This window comes from Episyrphus balteatus, chromosome 4 (genome assembly GCF_945859705.1).
Source record: "Episyrphus balteatus chromosome 4, idEpiBalt1.1, whole genome shotgun sequence".
In the NCBI taxonomy this organism is placed as follows: Eukaryota; Metazoa; Arthropoda; class Insecta; order Diptera; family Syrphidae; genus Episyrphus; species Episyrphus balteatus.
Window position 1 is genome coordinate 26,575,986 of NC_079137.1, and position 24,058 is coordinate 26,600,043.

A 24,058-nucleotide genomic window follows, 5' to 3' on the forward strand; every position below is an offset into this window, starting at 1 on the left:
TAGCCTTGTGGTAAAATAATTTGAAAGTATTGCAACTATCGATAGTTTTTTGAAGTATCGATATACTCGATATTTTTTGTTATCGATGATATCGATAGACTGTCGAAGTTTAACCAACACTAAATTAACAGTTAAATTAATTTTTAATGGAAAACATGCAATGTATTTGAGCAAAAGAGATCAAAAACAGGGAAAAAACGATAAACAATGTAAAAAATTTCGATTTTTTTTTTAATTTTTTCAAAAAAAATCACTAAACTTTCAAATAAATTGTTCAATTGTTTATAATGTCTTTCTACTGGTAGCAAATAACGTTTGAGCAGAATTATTAGCAATATAAATATTGTTTTTGTTTGAAAAATGACTAAAAACAGTGGGAAACTCTAAAAATAATTGAAAGAACTTTCAAAAAAAATTTTGTTCGAAGTCATACCGATAAATCGAAAATCTAATGATGCTATGGATTTCTCGGGTCCGAAATAGGGCGAAACAGTTGTTCGCGCGCCTGTCAAGAATTTCGACTTGCACAGTGTTTTTAAAAGCTTAAAATCAATTTTAATTTAAAAAAAGTAAGTTGAATGATTCGTTATATATCAAAGGCATTATATTCCAAATTTGAAGCAATTATCACAAAAGACAACAAAGTTACAGATTTTTGAGACGCCTAAGGCCATATGGGCCCACTGTGCAATGTTGCGCTGCTACGTCGTCCCCTAACTTGCCTACCTCATCCTCATGGTCCGTTCCCTCGTCATCCTCGCAACACGTTATCGAATCCTCTATTTTCTGAACCTCATTGAATTCGAACTTGTCCAGACGCGCAATTAGTTCATTTTTATTACCCGTCGTTTTTTCGTTTAGTTGTCTCAAAATTTCTTTTAGTTCTTTTACTGATAAATCTCTCAGATTCATTTTGGTTTTTTTTTTCTAAAATTCCGAATCCCGTTTTTCGTAGGCGAGTTTTAAGGTTAGTTCTTAATCCCACTTCTGAGTTTTGTCATAATGATCAAGTTAGAATCCTTTTAAATAAAACAACGGAATGCCAAGATTTATATTTTTAATTCAGTTTTATTTCTTTTAAAATAATCGCGAAGACGCTTATCGAAATCGACTATTACCGCTTAAGCCAAACAACTGAATGAATAAAATAAAGAGAGAAGGAAAGAAAGGTACAGGGATGGGGTATGAAAGATACAGAGATGTAGGTAGGGGAAAATACAGAAATGACAATAGTGATAAGTGAATGTTAGTTTTGGGTCAAGTATAATCCCCAAGTCAGAAAAAACGGACGGTGTAGTCAATGGACAAGAGTCAAACATGTAGTTATACAAGACTAAATTCTTTTGGTGTGTGAAACTCATTGTTTTACACTTGTCAACATTTAAAAATAACCGGTTTGTAATGCACCATTCCCTGAAGTTTTGAAGATGTTCTTGAAGTTGTAGACCATAGAGGAAGGAATACCTAGAGAGCCGACTCGTACCCCCCTTACCTAAAACACCCGCAAATTTAATTTCAGATAATCTCTCTTATTTTTCTCTTGTTTTCCTATCTGTGAATACGTGTGAAAAGTACAATTCGTTTAATACCTTCCTTTCACCAGTAGATGTCCTCACAAATTTTGAATTTAAACATGATTTAGGTTTGTACATGAACTTGAATAGCTCAAATAGCTCACTCCAGACACCCACCTTTCAATAAATATGTACAGAAATAAAAAAAAGGTTCGTGTTTTGAATTTATTATATTATTTTTTTATGAATTTATTTCCTACTGAGCACTTAAATTGTTTTTAATTGTTTTGAGCTCAACTCCACAGTTGAATGTGTTGGTGCCATTTAAAATGCACGGGAAAACTACCACATATAAGCACTGTGGAGTTTTTCCTCTCATTGCAGCTTGTAGGGTGGAAGAGAAAAACCAACCGAAGTCGCGTCTCTAGGTATTCCTTCCTCTATGTTGTAGACAGTCACTAACTGAAGATATTTCTTAAAATATTTTTATATCGGCTGCATTTGTATATAAGAAGAGAAGAGTTTTTAGTAATTGTGGTCATATCGTTTATATGTAAAGTGAAAAATAATTGACCTAGGTGGCTTCCTTGTGGAATACCAGAATTAACATAAAATTGTTTGGAACATTCACTACGGAAAATAACAGCATAACTTCTATTTTCTAAATAAGATGCAACATGCAACCCACATTAAAAAACAAAGCTCTTAGTTTTATTAATAAAGTTTTGTGACATACAGCCCTATTATGCTATTCGATTCACGTGAAAGTCAAAAATAAGAAGTGTTTAAAAGGTGGTTAAAATTAAATCTAGACAATTTTTTTTCTTTAGAATTTCTAAAACAGACGGGAACAACACTTTGCTATCGAAAGTTAGAAGTTTTTCAAAACCAATTTGACATAATTAAGAAAGGGAATCCTTCAATTCACGTGAATCGAATAGCATAATAGGGCTGATAGTTTGTCAAAAGCCTTACTGAAATCAGTAAAGACACAGTCTACCTGCTTCCGTTTTTCAAATGAATCAATGCAAAAAGAAGTGAAACAAAGCAAGTTTGTAACGGTAGACTTATTTTGGACAAAACCATGTTGACTGTCACTAAAAGCGCAAGGTCAAATGACTCTTTCACTGGAGTAATACCCCTACTGTTTTTTTTTTCTCTGGGAACGGTATGATATGTTGGATTCAGTGTTATGATATCATATAGACAGTGGCGTATTGAGGCGGGGGGGCTCAGGGGGCTCAAATCCCCCCCCCCCAAGCCTCCAAAATCATGTAACTATTTAGCTGATTTCATCATAATCTACATGATTAGCTGAAACTTCTTCGTAAATCGTAGAGATTTAGAGGCAGCTCAAATGATCGAGCCCCCTCCAAATTCTAAAATGGTTGTTTGTGTTTGTTTGAGTAATGTCCTTAGTTGACGTTGAGGTTTGGGATTTTCAGGATTTTAGTCCAATTCAGAATTCTTCAAATAATTTGTTTGTTGTTTTTACGTCGAATTACATCACCGTTAATTTTGCAAAGCTTCTTATGCAATCACGTCTTATTTTATTGTCTTGAGTATATTACTTTTATTCAAAATAATATTTTTCTCAAAGATATTGGAAATACAAATTTTTTATATCTCAATATCTTAGTGGTCAACATAACTAATGGTTTATTTAAGCAAATTCCAGTTTGTGCTTCTGATTTGTATTAAAAAAGAAACATATTATTAAAAAATATATATTTCGGATTAAACATCAAAAGAATTTCATTGAAAATTACTTTTTGAGACTTTTACGTTCTGCATTTCACTTTTTTAGCATTCACTTGCTTTGCTGATAGTGAAATTAGGTGTTCTACATTTTTTCGCTCATTTCGATTTTCTGATCGAATTCAATTCGCTTTGTTTCTGCTCGTGAACTTGGTATCTTTTTCAATGAATCTCCAATTTTTGGACAAAATATTATCAAAACTTATATTTTTATTGTTTTGTAATGAGGCATGAAATATCATGCCTCTGTGTTTGCAACCTCATTCGCATTACACTTTATCTAATTCATTTTTCTTTGAAAATTTGCAATAATATCGCCCATGTTCTGCATTTCAATTACATATTTCATTTGTCTCGCAAAATGTGACTTCTTATTTTTTCTTTTAAATTCTGCTTTTTTACAATAAAGTTGTCAATAAAATTGCATCCATGTTCAAAGCAGCAGTAATTTAACTTTAGAAACAAAATAAAAATGGATGATCCTTCAGTTTTGACAGTTCGAAGCATTTTCGAAGTTTTCGAAATCGATCGAAGATCAATTTCACATGAAATTGAAAGTGATGCCAGTTCACTTTCGGTCGAATTGCGGAAATATGAGCATTTATACCGAAAAAAGTGATGAGTATAGCTCAAAAACTAGACGTGATAGGAATAAATCTGTAAACAGTTTTGAATTCAGCACATGAAAAAGTTCGAACGAAAAAGTGTTTTTTTTTTTAAACATTACTAAACACCTTGCTGTTTGTGTAAAATGTTTGGGATACAAGAACTTGGAAAAATAGCTAGGTACTTTGAATGTGAAAGGAGACAGTAGTACGAAGTTGTCGGGAGCAGTAAAATGCTACTATACGACTTTCAGTACCGCAGCACAGCGCTTTTCTCTCGATCAAAGATGAATAAAAAAAGACAAATTTGTAGTACATTTACCTTATCAAAAATTTTTGAAAAATTTTTCAGCCCCCCCACAAATTTTTTTCTGGATACGTCACTGCATATACATAGATAATCAAAATTAAAAAAAAAAAAATCGTTATACTGTTGGTTCGGTCGAATTCCAAGCAACCAAAAATTCGATCTGCAGTTGACTTGCAGTCGCTACTTTATAGTCACAATTCAAATGAAACAAAAATCTCTTTTTTTTTAGATCGATTTACACAGATACATATTCACAAATACTATAATTTTGACAAATGCCAAACGTTAAATCAAACTAATGTCGAATTCCTTTTAATTTTTTGAATCGCCTCAAAAAAATCGAATTTTTGGTGTTAAAAAGGAACATGAAAACAGACCGAATTCTTTTTGCGATATGTGTGTCATTTGACAACAATTTTTACACGAACGTCAAGCTGAAACCAAAACAATTTCTGCAAAATAAAACCAGAGATTCCTTTGATCAATAATTTTGTTTATTTTCTTCGGTAATATAGATTTATTTTAATCAGAATCAAAGGGAAATTGCAGTTATAATTAAGATCTGAGTGAAGATGAAGTAGAAGGTTATTATTTTGGTCGTATGCTGTGGTTTTACAGAGAAAAAATTTTCTGACGACAATTACGAGAAGAAAAGTCACAGTAATTTTACTTTTTCACAAGAAATATGCCAGGAAAAAATATATTTTGATCGCACATTGTTTTTTTTTATTTATTTCATATTTTTCCGCAATAAAAATACGATATTGAATTAAAATTTACTCTTTATTTGAAGTTGGTGTTCTCAAATCAACAAACAACACGAAGAAAACTTTCAGCTTGACGTTTGAGAAATGTCAAATGTTACAAGTGTGTGTGCAAATCCGTGTAAATCTCTCAAAAAAGAGGGATTAAAAAAATTCGAATTCTGCTTCGTTTGAGGCGAATTTTTTTTCTATGGAACATGATTTTCAGAAAAAATTCGCTTCGAGATCGCCGAAAATTCGATTTTTTAATTGAAAGGAATTCGACATAAGATTTGTGTAAAAAATAAATAATCAAAAGCAATCCATTTTAGTAGCGACTGCAGGTTGGTTAAAACGAATTCGACATTAGTTTTGGTTAGTCGGGTTTTGCCAAATATTTATATTTAATTTTATTAATATCATTCAAAAAACAAAACAAAAAATAATAATAATAACAAAAAAAAAATGGAATTTTTTTGTATTAAAGAACCCTTGATGAATGGCACCTGAGTTCCTGCGACAGCTATATAAGACGAAGGTACGAGCAACTTAAAAGTACAATGGTAAGTCAAAATTAAATGTGTTTCTTGATCAGGAAAAATCTGTAAATATAACAATATCTCTCACTTGAAGAACGTTCCGGAAATTAAACAAGTGTTTGGCCAAAAAACAAAATTATTCTGTGAGAAAATGTATGGGCTCCACAATTTTATTTTCTCTCTAGTTTCATTTGTAGAACAACCAAAATGGTACCAAAACTTGGCGCTCAACTTATAGTATAATTTCCACATCAAAAAGTCATTTTAGAAAAAAATGTATGAAGGTATCGATATAATGTTAATTTCTTTAAGATAGGTGATAGGCTGACTATAAACTTGCTTTAATATTTGGTACTTGCCAGGGGCGTACACACCATTGGGGCAAGCAGGGTGGTGCCCCGGGCCCCCGAAACGCCCCAGGGGTAGGGCCCCGAATGGAGACACTGCAGAGAAGGCAACTTTTTATACATGCATAATGAATTGGTAGCCAGCTACATATTTATTTCATCTAAAAAAAAGGGGCCCCAAAGTTAAATCTTGCCTCGGGGCCCTGCCAACTCAACGTATGCCACTGGTACTTGCCCTCTGCTTGTGAAGATTAACCCTACAAAATACAGTTTCAGTATTTATTTTTTAAATTTTTATAACTCAGCTGCTTTATACTATTTCAACGAGTCAGAAACCTATTTACTCAGGAAAGAGATTTATAAAAATTCCTACTGAGGTGACGTTACTGTGGTACATCCAATCTAATTTACTACAAGATAGTTGTCAAAACTGAATCTCTGTTGTTGATATTTCTTCAGAAGATTATCAATTACACACTTTTAGAAGCATCTAGAACCATTCCGGGCGACCAATCGAAAACGACAATTGATTTTTTTTATAACTACCGGTTGTCATAACTTTGCGTTTAATGTTTGAAGTCTTATAATTTTTTAACGGTAATAGATAAAAAAAACCTTGCCTGACAAACTTTTGTATAGTTGGCGTAAGTTTAGCTACAAAGTTGTAGAACATAATTTTTTTTCTAAAACATAACGTTTTTAAAATAGAACAAAATTGTGGAACTTTGCCTCTTATAACGGGACTAGCGGAGGAATCTTTAGGACTTTGCACAGATTATACATCATAGTCCAGTGCATTTATGATTTTCATATATGGGCGACCCAGCAGTTTGTACCACCCTCATGCTCATTCGATAGAGCATTGAATATCTCGATTTCTATTTATCCTACATAAAAGTTGTGTATACATGCCGCCATCATGGATTTTAGTTTTTGTTGAATATTTCGATTTCTATTTATCCTACATAAAAGTTGTGTATACAAGAAACGTAGGCAATGAAATTTCGCGTCTTTTATGTTAAGAACACTTTTTCGATATTTTGAATATTAAAAAAGTTACAAGCCAAAAAAGTAAAAAAAAAAAAACGAAAAAAATGACAATTTTAAAGATTTGAGCACTTTATCAAAATTATGAAAAAACGTATCGAGAAAAGATTATTCGCCTTAAAATTCTCTACAACTCTGCTATACAACTTTTTTTTTATATCGCTATAATAATTAAAGTTAATAATACTTTTTTGTTCAAAAATACCCCTTTTTTACGCAATGAAGAGACTTAAATATAAAAAAATTGCAGGTCTTGAATTTTATCTTGTAAAATAAAGCTATAAAATAGTCACTAATCATTTAAAATTCAAGATTTGGTGAAAAAAAAAATTAAGAAAAAAGTAAAGATAAAAAACACAAACAAAAAAGAGCATTTTTAACAAAAAAAAATATTAATAACTTTTGTATTTATAGCTATAGAAAAAAAGTTGTATAGCAGAGTTGTAGAGAATTTTAAGGTGAATAATTTAATCTCGGAAGGTTTTTTCATAATTTTGATAAAAAGTGATCAAAACTTTAAAATTGTCACTTTTTTATGTTTTTTTTTACTTTGTTGGCTTGTAACTTTTTTAATATTCAGAATATCGAAAAAGTGTTTTTAACATAAGAGACGCGAAATTTAATTGCCTACGTTTCTTGTATACACAACTTTTATGTAGGATAAATAGAAATCGAAATATTCAACAAAAACTAAAATCCATGATGGCGGCCGAAAGGTGATTTTCGCGAGTGTGAAAAATCAGGGTAATGATATTCAGCCAATGCTCTATCGAATGAGCAAAAAAAATTTGGGGGTGGTACAAACTGCTGCACTGTGGGCTAGAACGCTTTTTTAGCTGGAATTAATTATAGAAATTCTCGAAATAATCTAAAGTTGCACTTAAAGCCATTAAAATGATGTCGAATGATATAATAATGATAATTTTATGGTACAACAGACACTAAAGATAAGACCAACAACAAAAATAAACGAAATATTATGTTAAATAAGGTTTTCCAATTTACAACAGATATTATTGGTATAAAAACAAAAAAATGAGTTTTTTGAAGTTTGAACGCATCAAACTCGAAAATGGTGTCATTGAACGCTTACAAAAGTTTTTTTTACTAAATAGGGAAGGTAAAATGTTAATGCAAATAAAAAAAACCGTTGTTTGAAAACATTCAACACGTTTTTTTTTCATCGTAAGTGGTTTTTTTCCATTTTTCTCACTATACTTTCAGAGTTACAGCGAAAAAAGTTTGCTCTTGTAGAACATAGTTTTATAAAAAACATAATGCCATATAGGCTAGCTACTTTTTAAAATTATTTCTAGAGTGTGCCTACGCGTGGCTTTTTTTAAAGCTTAGGAACATTCGTTTTATATGAAATCGGTGCTAGTAACATACTTTACCTTAAAACTTTATAAACAAAAGTTCAATATAATTACAATTTAATAGCAAATACTATATAAGGATATATCACTAATTGATAAACTAGCAAAATTCTCACAATCGATCCGTTAAAACAAACTCAGTAAACGAATATCTGGATAGAGGAAAAAGTGGACTTTTTTGTTTTTTTTTTCGAAAACTTGCTTTTCGATTGTGTTTTTATGTATCCAATGAATGCTTTGACCTCAATTTTGAATAAACAATTATAGCTAGTCCATTTATCTATCGAATAAGACTAAAATGAGCAATATTTGAAGAAGTTGACTTTTTAATTAATTCCTGCTAAAATAGCGTTCTAGCCCACAGTGTGCTGGGTCAAATCATAAATGCACTGGACTATCATTCCTCCCAATATCAACCTGTTTACCAAAAATCAGCCTGTAATCTACAACTTTTTTCCTTTCTTTGACTATTTTCCGTCTATTGGGTTAAAGGTATTTAAGATTTATCTTGCTGCTTTACCTACTGCTACGAAATATTGCACCAGTTTGCTTACAAATATTAGCGCAAAATTTTAAACGATTTAGTAAATTGCTTAAGCCATTTAATAAGTTACTAAGTTAAAAATCCGTATGCTTTTGGCTTAGTAACTTACTAAAATGGCTTCAGCAATTAACTTTATCGTTTAAAAAATCTGCGCCATTGGGCCATATTCATAGACTTTGTTGCTACTACGAAAGACTGGAGTTTATCCTATTCAAATAACATTGGAAAAACCCAGACTAAGAGAAACTGGGGTCTAAAAACGATTATGAATATGCCCCATTTTGTATTTAAATTTAAAAAATGTGAAGTTCTGTTGAAAACTTTGTTTTTATTTTCAAACCTTTCGTTGCAGGATATCCCAACGCACATACTCGAGATTTTCGAAGGCGGAGCCTCAATTATTATTTCTGATGAAGAAGACTCAAACTTGCCATCGATATCAAGAGAAGAAGATAATTTAACAAATGAAACCACCCAAATTAAATATAAAAATACAGTACATAAACAGCAAAGTTCAATGTCAAATATTGAAATCCCACAAATGAAAGAGGATTCACAAAAGCATACAGAAATATCAAGTTCTCCAATAAAAAGGAAAAAAGAAATAAGCCGTACTAAACGAGAAAATAAAATTAGTTCCTCGTCCAAAATAATTAAAAAAAATGGCACTAGTCATCATATTAAAAAATCCTTAAAAGGAAACAGAAACACTACCAATGAAGTCGATACAAGCGTGTTTGATATTTTGCCCTTACATGATATTGACAAAAATGATGAGGAAAGTCGTATGCTCAAAGTCTGTTCGCACAAGGAATCATCTAAACGCTTAACGATTCCATCAGAAAACTATGTGAACTCAGATCGAAAAAACAACAAAAAGAAACACACATCAGAATCAAATGATATAAACTCCGCAGAAATGGAATTTCAAAGTTATCAAAGTCTTATCAAACAGAAAGAAAAGTTATTAGAGCTTTTAAAAGATGAAGATGAGAAGTTAGAGCCTTCAATATCTGTAGAAAATTTTAATGTGAAACAATCACAAGAAATCAAATTATTCCAAAGAAGAAAATCAGCACAGATTGAGAGAAAAGAATCTACTATAGATTCGGCTAGCATGTCAATTAAATCTGTTCTTACAAGAAACCCAGAGATTGTTCCAGAGTTGAAAAATGACAGTTTGGGACCAAAAATTCTGTACGACTACACAAATGTTACGAATATAAATTCTTCAAAAAATAATCCAATAATAAGCCGATCCAAATCAAACGAGTCACAAAATGAAATGAGTCAGATCAATTCCAAAGCAAAGTTATTAAAAGTTATTCAAAATACAACTTCAAAAACGCTTGAAACAAGCAACAATAGTTATGATACAGGTGATGCATACCGCAAAGCTTTGTGTGAACAACAAATTAACTTCAAATTTCAAGAGAGCAGCCAACACTCTCCTGATCGAAAGCATCGAACTTCACTGTTTAAACATCAAATTCCCAAAGAAAGCAATAATTGTTCTCATAGCTCAATCAGTTCAAAAATTAAAAAATGCAATAAAAATGTCGACCTGCAACACGAATCTAAACAAAATAAACTAGAACATTCTTCAATTAATAAAAAGCTTTGTAGTCAAAAAGAATCCAATTCTAATCCATCACGGCTCTCAATCTCGAAGTTGCCTTCAACAATATCTGAAGACAATAGCCAAATTCCAGGGATTCGAAAACATAAAGAAATACGAAATCAGATTGATGATGTTGAACTTAATTCTAAAAATGTTAATATAAGTGAAGTTAGAGAGAAGCCAATTGAAAAAAAGAATTCTTTTAAAAATCATAGCAGCTCTTCTAAATCGAAGGGAAGCCCCACGGAAAAAGTTGAAGTTGTACCTGGGCATACGAAGAAAATTAAAACGCCAAAACTGTTCAGAAATGAAGCAATAAAACGAAGCGGAGACAAAACTGAAAAATCAAATCAAGAAATGAATAAAACCAGTACAAAACTGAAAGGTGCGGGTGAACACTTAACGACGAAATCAAAGAACGTCTCAGAAAAAAATCAAATTCTTGATTTGGAAATAAGACTTATACGGTGTGACCATGAATCTGTAGAAAAATGTGATAAAATAAAAAAACAAAATAATGTTAACGAAAAGAATAAAAGTACTGATAAGGCAATAAAATCAAAAGATAATATATCTACGAATAAAAACGCTTCTAAAAGAAAGGACTATATACAAAGCACAAAAGACGCCAAAAACTGCACAGAGAAGAAACGCAAAATATCAAAGCAATCAGAGATTAATTTCATTCCTACTTCTGAAAAGTGTAAAACACCCCTCGAGAGGTTAGAAGGCGAAAATAATTGCTTGAATATTGGCGGAGAAAATAATTTGGATCAAGAGAAATTAAAAAGTAAAGAAGGTGCCAAAAAATGCTCTGATAAAAGAAATACTTTAGAAGATAATTCCCATATCAGTAAAACAGGGACTAAAAGAAAAGCCTCAGTAGAAGAAGATAGCACTAAGGTAACCAGTAGTAATTTGACAGAAAAGAGAACTAAAACATCTAATCATTCGTATGAGAATAAATCCGCCATACAATCTAAGAATTCTCCACCTAAACGTTTATATCGAGAACTCAATAACCTTACTTGTACATTCAAAGAAAGTTTACTTCCTAAAACTATTGGAAAGCGACGGTGTAGTTCTGCTTGGCTAAACTTTACCGATAAGGTTCATATAAATTCGAAAAACATTGATACTGAACCAATCTCTTCACCAATTCAATGTCGCTTTGGAGAAAACTTACATTCTAAAGCCATTGTTATACGCCGTTGTAGTTCTAGTTGGCTAAACTCAACCGATAACGTTAATGACAAACCAAAAAATGTTGGGACAAGACCTGCCCCAATTCAACGTAGGCGACAGACTTGTAGTGGCTTGGCTAACCTAAAATTGACAATACGACGCTCATGCGACCGAAACGAGTATTATATCCCAGATATTGAACACCACGCATCTTCTGATGATACTGATGAATTTAATATCTCTGAAAATCGTTCAAAGAACACAAATGAAATTAATGCCAGCCTCAGTGTTAAAGTAACTGAAAACATCTTGGATAATAATTTAACAACCAAAGACTCTCCATGTAAAGAAATCGCTTTTGATTACAAATCAACGGGAAAATCCATCAAACCAAATATCGATTCTAATATGATATTCAAATCTACAAAAACTTGTGCTTTATGTAACAAAAACTCGAAAGATCTAACACACCACTATGTATCAAAACACAAAACGGAATCGTACGTATCCCGGCTATCCTCGGTCGACATAGAAAGATTGGAAGGCAAGACAAATGTAGCCATACCGGTTGGTAGACATCGTTTTAGAATAATATGTGTGTTTTGCAAGCAAATGGTAGAAGATCACTTTGAAAACTTTTATGCTCATTTTTCGTATCACACGGGGGAATACAATTTCAAGTGTGAAGGCTGTGGCATTAAAAAACCATACAAAGAAGACATCGACTCACATCGATTACGATCAAGAATATGCATTAAAAGCAATACCAACAAAATCCATAACCACTTGGAAACAAAAATTATTCATCTGTATATTTGCAAAATTTGTAACTTTGGAAATTTGAATGAAATAAATTTAAAAAATCATGTTCGAAAACAACATGGGATAATGTCTTATCTCCCAGATATCTTTAAAAAGTGTGTATTGGTCGCAAGAAAAAGCCTTGAAATTAGCAAAGAAGTTGATCCAGTTGGACGTGATGATAAACATTATGAGACGGATAATACACCAGCAAAAGAAGAAGACCCTCTTTGTGCAGAACAAGAGTTACCAATGGATATACAAAACATGCTGATTAATGCAAGTAATGCGTGCGACAATAGTAGGTCAGTAAAAGAAGCTTCAGCTCTGAGTCCCGAAATACTTTTGGAAAAAATGCATGCTCCAAACCATGAAATTGTCACGACTGAAGCTTGTTTGGGCGAGTCACCTTGCAAAATCAATGAATTAATTTCTTTAGATCATAATACTCAAGACAAAAGTGCATTTGAGAAGTCAAATCATGAGACAAAACGAGTTTTATATAAAATACAATACACGAAATCAATGACGGATTTAATTACCAACTCTCAGAGTTCTACTAAAGCGGATTCAACATTCCGAATAGATTTGACGCTTCAAGATTCGGAATCCTTAAGCAGCATTGAAACATTCGTTAAAAACACAACCGAAAGTACAGAAAATCCTGTAAGTGATATTAACGATCAAAAGAATGAGATGTCAGAAGGTGATAATTTAAGCAAAAAAGCCGAAAGGATTTCAAAGAAACTTCTTACATCCAAAACTACTATTGAAGAAGAAACTAACAAACTTATAGAGGAACACTTTGAAGAACTCCCAGACTCGGAACCCGTACCTATCACTGAAGCGCACACGAAAACACTAATTAATCAAGTATCTAAAAATGTATTAACGTTTGGTAATAAAGTGCCTTGCAAGAGCCTCCTAGAAATACACTTAGGTAAACTCACTGTTCCAAAAGTTTCAAAAGAAACGATGAACCAAAGCACCGAAAAATATTTCAAAGGTCTTCATAACACAGAACGTTCGCCTGCTAATAAAACTTGTAACATGCAGGTCCCAAAAGAATTATTAAATACATTTTCAGACGAACGTAAAATTGAATCTTCAACAGAACAACACAAACATTTAATGATTTACCGTCAATACTGCAACTTGGATACAAATTATTTTGGTTTATATAAGTGTTTAATGGAGGATTGTTTTTATTCTACCAACTCTAGAGAGGAATTCAAAATACATTCGTCGAACAATCACATAAATCTCAACCAATCAAAACTATATGATTGTCCTTATTGCATAAATAAGAGCTCCTGCTTGGAAAAAGTTAGTAACCATATTTGGCAACATCACAGCATGAGCATTTACCAATGTGTTGGGTGTTCTTATCGAAGTATGGTACCTGGCAATGTAATAATCCATCGTAAAATATATCACAAAAATATTAATACAAAAAAATCAATTTACAAATGCTGTTATCTTAGCATGGAAGAAAAGAGAAAATATAGATCTTCGTCAGAAAATACTAGAAACAACGTATCCAGCTTGAAGTGTCCGGGTAAGTGAAATCATATCTTTCATCAATTTTTTTTATCAAAGATTATGTTACCCAAAACCAAACGCATTTGAACCACTGCAGGTTTTCGAATGCCATATTTCTACTACAAGCTTGAGTTTCGTACTTCAAGAATTTTTCAAATAATATCTTAGGATTCAATAATATCTTTTTTACTATCTATCCGTTTGTAGTGGGCGGCTCACAGTGGTGATTTTGATGAAGTAAATTATAAATGGTAAAAGCGAAATTTTGAGTATGAATTTGTTGCATTTATTTTTTCAAAGATATACCTATAACTGTTCTATGTTTTCCCAAAATCTAGGGAATTTATATCAAGGAATATACGCACCAGACAAAGCGCTTCAAAGTAAACCTATCTTTATGTTCTGAAATGTACCTATGTAATTTCTTGAATTAATTTATTTCTCATGAAAAATAGCATTTTAATTGCTGTTTGTTAAAACAAAAAAAATTAATTAATTATACATCATGTATACTACTATTGAGCTTTCAAAATAAAAAAACAAACATTTGTTTTGGTCTTATTTTTGGGTTAGGAGTGTGTGAACTAGAATTAGTATTTTAATAATTCTTTACCTCACACCATAGAAATTTTTTTGTGGTGTTGCTCTCAAATAAAAGTAAAAAATTGATTTTTTATAAAACTTGAAACTGTTAGTTAATTTGCAACGAAATGGCTTATGGAATAAAAAATATTTTGATTAATTAATTGTTTCTAATTATTTGTCAATGTTTTAGTAAAAGAATTGTAAAAAACAAAAATTAATAATGGCAGCAGGAAGCAAAATACTTTTGCAAAGTCGAGATTTTTCGAAATTTCACAAGAATTGCATTAAATCGAAAACCGTAAGGATTTGGGATGAACAAGTTACCAAATTCTGAGAGCCCTTAAGATCCCCTATTAGCATACTTCGTTTGATCCATTACTTTTGGGACACCCTGTATATATCTTTCATTAAAATACAAAATAAAATTCATCCTTTCACGGATCTCAGATAATAATTTTTTTCTCAGTGTATTTTTTTTATCCAAAATTTGTCAAAATGCGTGCAAGCATAGTCCAACCATGTGCCAAGTTTTATTAAATTCTGTTAGATAGTACAGATTTTACGGATTTTTTTTTCGCTCTCCCATACAAATGGCACCACTGTGCGGCTTAGCAACAAAATCGTGCACTTGTGATAAAAGCATAAAATTAACATCGTTGGTAGTAGTAATATAATGTCGTTTTCTATTGACTTTTGAGATTTTTGTGTAAAATTCTCAGATTTTCCACTGCAAATAGAATATGAAATCTAGTTTTGTAATTGTGTGCGAAATCTGTGCGTATAAAAAAAAATAAAACAACAACAAATGTTCAGACAAATGTCAAACAGAGGAGTGTGTGTGAAAGTGCGTGTGTTTGTATGCGTGAATCTTGATAAAAATCCAGAATCAGATTCTTGAATCTCAGATTCATTTTTTTGTCATTTTTTGGAATCTCAAGACGCAAATAGATCATGAAATCTGAGATTTGTCCACTATTTCCCCTCTTCACCCCCCCTTTCAGCTGTCAAATTCACAAATCTCATTCTGAGATTCGTCAATAGAAAACGACATAAGAGTTATTTTGAGATATTGGTACACTTTGTATTCCATCCGGAAGGGTAGATACAAGAGTTTCATATCATACAATAGGTAATAAAATATTTTTATTCATATAATACATGATTTCGATTTATTTTTTAACGCCCGATAGAATAAAACTGATATCAAAATGTCTCGACCATCATGTAAAAAGTTATTTGACTCTTTATGAATAGTCTTTTACTTTAGGAGCAAGAGTCAGAATATTACCATTCACTCTTTGAAAATAAGTGGCAGGCTGATTAAATTCTGTATGGACGTTTCATATACCATAGACAAAAATAATAAAATATGTTTAAAAAAAATGCATACATTTTCCATGTGGTGCAATGGTACCAACGTGGTCAAACATGATGTGGTGACCCAGTGGTTAAGGCCAATTCGCAAGGCCTTGTATTGCTAACTAAATGTGCTCTGCACAGCACACGTTTATTCAAAACCTGTTCTCGTCGAATACTTTTTTTTTATTTTTTTCGATCTAAAATGTACCGAAATGGTAACGGAGTTACGAATAACAGAGTTACGGGCGACAGAGTTACGGCCGTCAAAGTTACGCGAAACCGAAGTTACGAAAAACTAGAGTTACGAATTCTAAAGTTATGTTAAGCTATGACATGTGATTTTTGGGTTGGCAACAATTGCGAGGAACGATATGGAATTATTTAAACATAAATAAGTTCCTCCAGTATATCGTTCATCTCAATGGTTGCCAACCCAAGAACATCGTTTCATAGCTTTGATGTTCGTAACTCTAGTTTTTCGTAACTTCGGTTTCGCGTAACTTTGCCGCTCGTAACTCTGTCGCCCGTAACTCTGGTATTCGTAACTTCGTCGGTTTCCCAAATGTACCTATTAGTATTTATTGCAAGACGAAAAATGAAAAAAACACAACTTTATTCTCTCAAATAAAACTGAAATTATTTTTTTTTTAATGAAAATGAAAGACTAAAAGTTAAAGCAGCCATTTTCTGATTTTAACATTAGTAAAATATTAAGAGATAGTAATATGCTTAAATCGTTTAAAAATTAGCAAATTCTTCTCTTAACTTATGTCGTTTTCTTTCACTCCAATGAGAGTACCCTTTTAGTACTTATTTTTGCACTTTTGAAGGTTTTGTGTTCTTTGAAGCCACAAAAGTGTAAAAAAAAAATTACTCCGGAGTCATTTTAGTACTACGGAGTACCCCGGATTTACTCCACATTTTTAGTCAGATTTACACCGATTTGCACACACACTTATGAATTTGAAGTTTGATATTTTAAAATTTTGTTTGAAAAGTGGAAAATGCGAAAAGTTTTTTTTTTCAAACTCTGTTGTTATTAACAAAAACAACCATTATGAATATATTTTCTATTGTATTATATTCCGCCAGATATATTTCTTCCATTTTTTTCGTTAATTCTTCACTTTTTCCAAAATGAAATTGAAAACCGAATAAAAAAAATTTTCAGCCAGTGTTCTTCATCAATAACAAAAAAAAATCCTGTGCCATATAGCAAAAAAATCCCATTTTTTTCTGCGTTGATGGGATATTTTTATTTTACAATTATCAAACTAAAGGTGTGTGTCAATTAGGCTGAAAACCCCGATCAGAAGCGTAATGAAAAATATACCAAAAGTAAAACTAAGTGCGCTTCTACACGAAGACGCAAAGCGCGAGACGCACATAAGAGGAAGAGAGAAATAAAGTTCGAAAAAAAGGGAAGGAAGATTTTCTACCGTGAGTCTCCGGTAAAAAATTTTGTGACTCTTTTTGACGTTTCTCTTTGATCTTGTTCTTTTTTTTTGCTGTTCTGTTTTATTTTATTTCGTCGGTCGCGCAGTCTTCTTCGTCGGTTGTGTATCATTTGCGTGTATAGTAACGTTTTTAATTTATTCAAAAGTTTTCGTTGCACATAGACCCCACTGGAGTTGTTTGTTTTTTGTACATTTTGGTGTTTTTTTTTAGAATTAAAATACATAGTCTGCTTCTACACGAAGACGTAGATACACAAGATGCACATAAGAGCAAAGGAGAAATCGATCTTTCTCTCTCCCTCGTTCTTATGTGCATCTTGTGTGTCTACGTCTTCCAGTAGAAGTCATCATACGAAAACAAGAACAAAATATAACCAAAGAAAATAGCTGTCAAATTTGCGTCTTCAAAAAAATACTGCGTGTAGAAGCGCGCGACGCAGCGAAACGAAAATCAAAAGGAAATTTAAAGATAATTTCTGCGCCTTGCGTCTTTGTGTAGAAGCAGACTTATCAACGAACGCTTATTATGCTTCATATGTTATTAATATTAAAATTTTTTTTTTCAATTCATAAAATTTTTCCTTAGGCCTGTTATCACTATTTTTGTCATGGAAATTATCCATTTTTGGCTTGTCACACACACAATTACAAAAAAAAAATAAAATGCACGACTGGGGTCGCACGTACTTGCTCTTGCAGTTCAAAGCACTTTTATGTTAGTCTACTTGTAGATTTAAAAAGCTGGATCTAAATTAAAAAAAAAAATTGATATTGGGGAAGAGCCGACATTTAGGGCAAATTTTTGTTAAATGAAAAAAATTGTTTTTTGTTATTTGACTTTTTTGAGAAAAAATAAAAATGCAGTTTTATTGCCACTGCTTTAAATATTACGTATACAAAGTTTAATCAAAATCGTTAGAGCCGTTTTTGAGAAATTCGTAATATCGTATTTTTTCATATGGGAGGTATACGTTCTAAACGAGATATAAAAAAAACAAAAAAAAACCAACTTTCAGAATTCCATAAAAATCATCTGTACCAAATTTGAAGAAAATCCATCCACCCGTTTAGGCTGTGGAAATGTGTACAGATGGACGCACAACCGCACAGACCCACGGACGGAATTGCGGGACCCACTTTTAGTAGTTCAGTCAATGAGGAGTCAAATGCAGGGGATCCGAAAAAAGTTGTGACGTCAGCAAAATTTGAATGCAGTATTGAAGAGGGGTTTATCCTGAGTATAAATCTCAGTATGCGTATTGATTGGTCCTGTGGGGCGTCCGCCATTTTGAAAAACGCGTTAGTCTCAATATCTCGAGAACGACTGGTCGGACAGAAAATTTGCAAGAACTTTTCAGATTGGAAATATATGTAATAATCTTTTTGTAGTATACATCATCTTTCTCTAGGAGTTATACTTTCACAGTTACAGTAGGTACTGCAAATAAAGTATTTTTTGATATTAAACAACCCTTAGACTTAAGTGGGAAATAACTGAAAATGAGATACTTTACGGTTCTCTTACTCTGAAAGTATAACTCTTAGAGAAAAATGATGTACTACAAAAAGAAAGATAATTATTTTCTGTCCGACCATTCGTTCTCGAGATCTTGAGACTAACGCATTTTTTAAAATGTCGGACGCCCCACAAGACCAATCAATACGCAAACTGAGATTAATACCCAGGATAACCCCTCTTCAATACTGCATCCAAATTTAGCTAACGTCACAACTTTTTTCAATTTTTTCCCCATTGACTGAACTATAGGTAAATTTTGACGTGTGTGGCACGATGCAAATTATAATATTTTATCTCATAATCCACAATTTACTTTTATATAAATACTAAGCAATCGTACTAATTAATAAAATAAAATTTTTACCTTATTCTAGATTGCTCATATCAATTTTTTGCTGTCGCCTCAATAAAACTGCATTTGCGAAATTCGCACCCAGAAACATTTCAAAAGTTTAGTTCCTTAAACTTAAATGAACTCGCTTGCATATATTGCAATAGAGTAAAACTTTGTAAACAAAGTATGCAGATTCATTTAGCATTGCAGCACCCAGATGAGCCTTGTTTTGTTATTGGGAGAAAAGAAAAAAAAGATTGTGAGGTCAGATCAAATATAATATCCATCTTCATCTTTTTACCCTAACGGATTATTTTAATACAGGATGCTTTTGAAGAAGATCTTAAACTAGTGGATATTAGTATGGATGTTGCTGAGTCTGATATTATACTTTTTGACGAATGCAAAAACGTCAATACAAATAGAGAACAAGAACCGCTGAACAATTTAGAATCGGAGAAAAAAAGTATGGAAAGTTTTGAGCACCAATCTTCAACAATAATGCCTCTGGATTCACCAAATAAATATTGCAGGTTCAAACTTACTTTTATTATTAAGATATGAAAAGCTTTCTATGTATTACAATTGTAATTTATATTCAGTCAATAATTAATGTTAAATTAATCCTTACTTATATATGTCTTGATCAAAGTATTACTTTATTAATTTAAGACACAAAGTTTTGATTAACAAATCACGTGTAAAATTTTACTATATATTTTATTTATTTAATTTGTATTTTACATACAGATCGTCTGATAATTTTGTCCACAACAAGTCATCAGAAGTAAGTTCCGTCACAACGCAAACCAACAGTACCTTAATTGAAAACAAAGATTCGACGATGAAACTGCATAAGATGGAAGAAACACAATTTCTTTCTATAACACAACTGCAAACGACGGACGATTGCTGTGTTCAACTGATGAGCGAATCCAATGATAATCCCGATTTTCAAGAATCGAACCAAAATGAAACATCAAAAACTTGTGAAAGAGTCGTTAAAATCAACTTAAATCCACATCCTATTGTGGAGAGTTTACACATAAAATCTCCAAAAGAATCAAATGAGCGAGGTTCTATCCTGAACGATCATGGCCAATTATCAGATCTACAAAATAAACAACTAAATGAAGCTTTTGAAAAAGATGGAAATCCTCTAAAGCTCTTACTGGAACTACTCGTCGAAAATACTGGCGTTCATAACTCTACACTTTTTAAATGTCCACGCTGTAATTCTTCGTTTATGCACTATGGATTATGGCTCACGCATATGAAAAATAATCATTCAAACTTTGAATGTGGTAACTGTCCATATTGTACAAGTCAATTACAATTTGAATCGGCAGAAACTCACTTTAAAAGCCACCTTCGTCATAAGTTCATTTGTTATTACTGCATCGCAACTTTTTCTACCAATGAGGGACTAATTGAACATTTTGCTTACAATCATGACAATTGTAATGTTATTGAAATGCCAATAGATTCGTTTTATATGGTAATGAAACAAAATGCTATAATAACTGATTACACAGCATTGCTACAACATTTCAATAAATCAATACATTTGCATTTGACGAAACAAATTCAACGGCATACTATCAATGAGTGGCCAGTAAATCTTACAGAATATTTTATCAATGAAATGGGGATCCCACAATATAAAGTAGACGGACAACCGTTATACAAGTGTTTCGTCAAGTTGTGTTCTTTTGTTGGATCAAACGAAGACTGTCTTGATAGCCACCTAGTCCTACATGAACTACCGAATGTTTTCAAGTGTACATATTGTAAGCTCGAAACTACATATTCCAGTTGGGATAGTATTAAATTTCATCTTTCAACACATCGAAGTTCTACTTTGCATGTTTGTTGTGTATGTAAATTTATTCATTACAGCAATGAGGGTATTATAAAGCATATAAACAACCTCCATAACAGTAGAGATGTGCCAGTACTCAATTTAAATAGAGGCGATTTAAATCACAAAGTCTCAGTATCAATTTTTTTACCTCCGAATAAAATCAGTTTTACAACTTCAAAAGATTGCTTCTGTTGCGCAGAGGAAATAGGAAATAGCAAAAAATATGTTCAGCACTTGAAGAAGGTTCATAAATTAACTCTATGTACGAGGTGCCAAATATGTAGCGAAATAATACTGACACATATCAATGCAGAAGTTCATTTCAAGGAGGTCCATCAGATGGACATGTTTAAACTAAGATATGAAGTTTGTACTACATATTTGTACAATTTGATTCCAATATCCTGGTCACCTTTAAAAATGAAAATGCACCTTAAAAAAGAAAAGCATTCTGATTTAAACATCGATTCGAATCCAAATGATCTATCGTTGGTAGAAATCAAAGAAGAAATTTTAGTGAAGAACGAATTGGAATTGAAAGCGGAGACGCAAATACAAAGTATTTCTATAAATTGTTTAGATACAAATCAGCTTTTAGAGAGGGGACTCGAAAAGACATATCAACAACAATCGAAGGATCTTCACGCAAATTTAGTCCAGCAGCCTGAAGCAGCTATTGGCAACCAGGAAGCCGAACATTCACCGAACATTTTGCAAAAACAAAATGCAGTTACAATGGTACCAACACCCGGTCTTCAATGTTCTTTAACCGAACAAGATATTGCAAGCGATATTCCCTCACCTACCCAAAGAACTATCTCCGGAGCACCGGTTCTTGGAGCCCAAAGCTCTACATCATCAAATACTCTTTTAAGATCTTTACTATCTTCACACCATTTGATTCTGCCCAACCGACAGCCCTCAAAGCAAACGCAACATAAAGTAATAAAGGAGATACAGTTGACTGCTGGAAATGTGGTTGTTTCAATACCTTCAGCAGCATTTGAAACTTCAACAGCAGAACGGCCTGCGATTATAGAAACATCGCAAAGGATTCCTGTTATAACGAGTAGAACGCCCTGGATTCCAGAAATGCCTAGCGTACAAATGCATCAATCCAATGTGCCCAGTTTTGATGAAATAGTTTCAATTTGTGGGACTTGCCACTTTGAATGTAAAGATTTTATTCATTTACAGTCCCATTATGAAGCAACACACGCAAGTTACAATGAATGTTTTTATTTCTATGTGGACCGTAAAATTGGTTGCATGCATTGCGACTTTCGAGGTGGTGTAAGTTCCTTTGCGTATCACCACACAATTTTTCATCCCGACAAAATAAGCCTGTGTCACAGTATTAAGGAACCAACGCGCTGTGGCATTTGCAACAATATGTTCCGCTACCCTCTATCAAACTTGCCGCCCGTTTGCGCTTGCCCATGCCCAGGTCCTCAAATAACTCTAGCCGATTGTTTGAATTTGCCACTTCTTATGAGTTTACGAGAAATTGGCTATCAATACTACAAATATTCATGCGATGTATGCAGATTGCCGTTTCTATCTCAGCAGCAGTTTCGTCAACATTTTGCTATTTTTCATCATCAAATTTTAGACACTGGAATGTTGAAAACTAAGCTCAAGTATTATTGTTGTATGTGTTCTTCAATGACATCGTATAAAATTTCTGACATTGTTCAACACATGAAATTTTCTCATCTTATAACAATGAGCTTAACGTTTCCTCAAAAAATTGAATACTATAAAAAAATTCGAATCGCATACCCAAATGGTTTTTTAGTGTCCTTAGATGACTTACGTAACACTGGCATATTTAACGAGCAAACCTTTATGCGAGATATATATAATTTTGAAGCTGGATATATATATTAAATATTATAATGTTTTTTTTTTAAGTTTTCATGAATGTTTTAAGATTTTGTTTTTAAATAGTGGAAAAACTTAGTTATAGTAGATATCGAATTTGAACAAATAATTCCATAAGAATTTTCATTGCATATTATGCAAGATCATTGCAGTTTAATATTGGAATTCAAAAAATTGTTTGGGTTAGCCGGAGATAATGTGATAAAGTTGTATTATTATATGTATGTATTATTTGAAGTATGTATGTATGTGCCATTTTATAATATTTTTAATATTACGGTGAAATCTGAGAATTGATGAATAGAAAACTAATTAGAATTAAATGTATTTTACCTATATTTATTATTGTCTTGGAACACTAAGTAATATTTTTTTTTGCATTATAAAGAAGGCAATATAAATTTGTGATTAAAAAGAAAATAAAAAAAAACATAGATTTTGAAGTAAAAATGTATGGTTAGTTAGTTGTTTTTTTACAATGTGAATAATAAAAATTTATTTATCCTTGTTCAAAAATTGTTTTTTTACTTTTATGGTTAAATTATAATTAATTCGATTGTAGGAATTGACTATGGCCCCTATTGCGAGTGTCGTCTGTCTATCGATAAGCGACTTTTGTCGATAGTCAATCATTGAAAATTAATTATGGTATGTATTGTAAATCTCTATCGATAAACGACTTTTTTGCGAATCTGATCTATTTTTTGTTTGTTTTATCGTTCGATCTTTTTCGTTTACAATTTTACTTTCGACTGAGATCAAGTTCATTACATTTCTATTCCAAATATCTTTGTCGAAAGAGATATTTATCGATTCGATCGACTTTTATCATCGAAAGTTGAACGACACTCACAACAAGTGTACTTCAATTACTGCAAGGGACATTTCCTGATCGTTTACTCTCTCGTTTCGGTTATCAGAATTGTCCCCTTATACCAAAAAGCCCGAAACTATCCGTGCATCAAAGGCTTAGAGAATGTATAAACTATGAGCCAGCGACCTAAAGTTTGCAGGTAATTGCTTAGTATTAAGAGTCATACCACTTTATAGTCCTCAATAAGGAACCGCTAGTCTGCCTGTTCGTCAGTGTGGCAAACATGTGTAAAATTTGTCATAAAGGTGTA

General features: G+C 32.3%; 1 protein-coding gene across 3 annotated transcripts in view; it reads left to right on the forward strand.

Moving 5' to 3' along the window:
* LOC129920148 (uncharacterized) overlaps positions 1-23,314 on the forward strand; it is a 75,794-nt gene extending 52,480 nt beyond the window's left edge. For all 3 annotated transcript variants that reach the window (XM_056001365.1, XM_056001367.1, XM_056001366.1), the window contains 5 exons: positions 5,418-5,493; positions 9,136-13,948; positions 19,227-19,450; positions 19,511-19,719; positions 19,937-23,314. In XM_056001365.1, the coding sequence (XP_055857340.1) occupies positions 5,418-5,493; positions 9,136-13,948; positions 19,227-19,450; positions 19,511-19,719; positions 19,937-22,940 (8,326 nt within the window). In that variant the 3' untranslated portion in view covers positions 22,941-23,314. The remainder of the gene's footprint in view (positions 1-5,417; positions 5,494-9,135; positions 13,949-19,226; positions 19,451-19,510; positions 19,720-19,936) is intronic.
* The last annotated feature ends 744 nt before the right edge of the window (positions 23,315-24,058 follow it).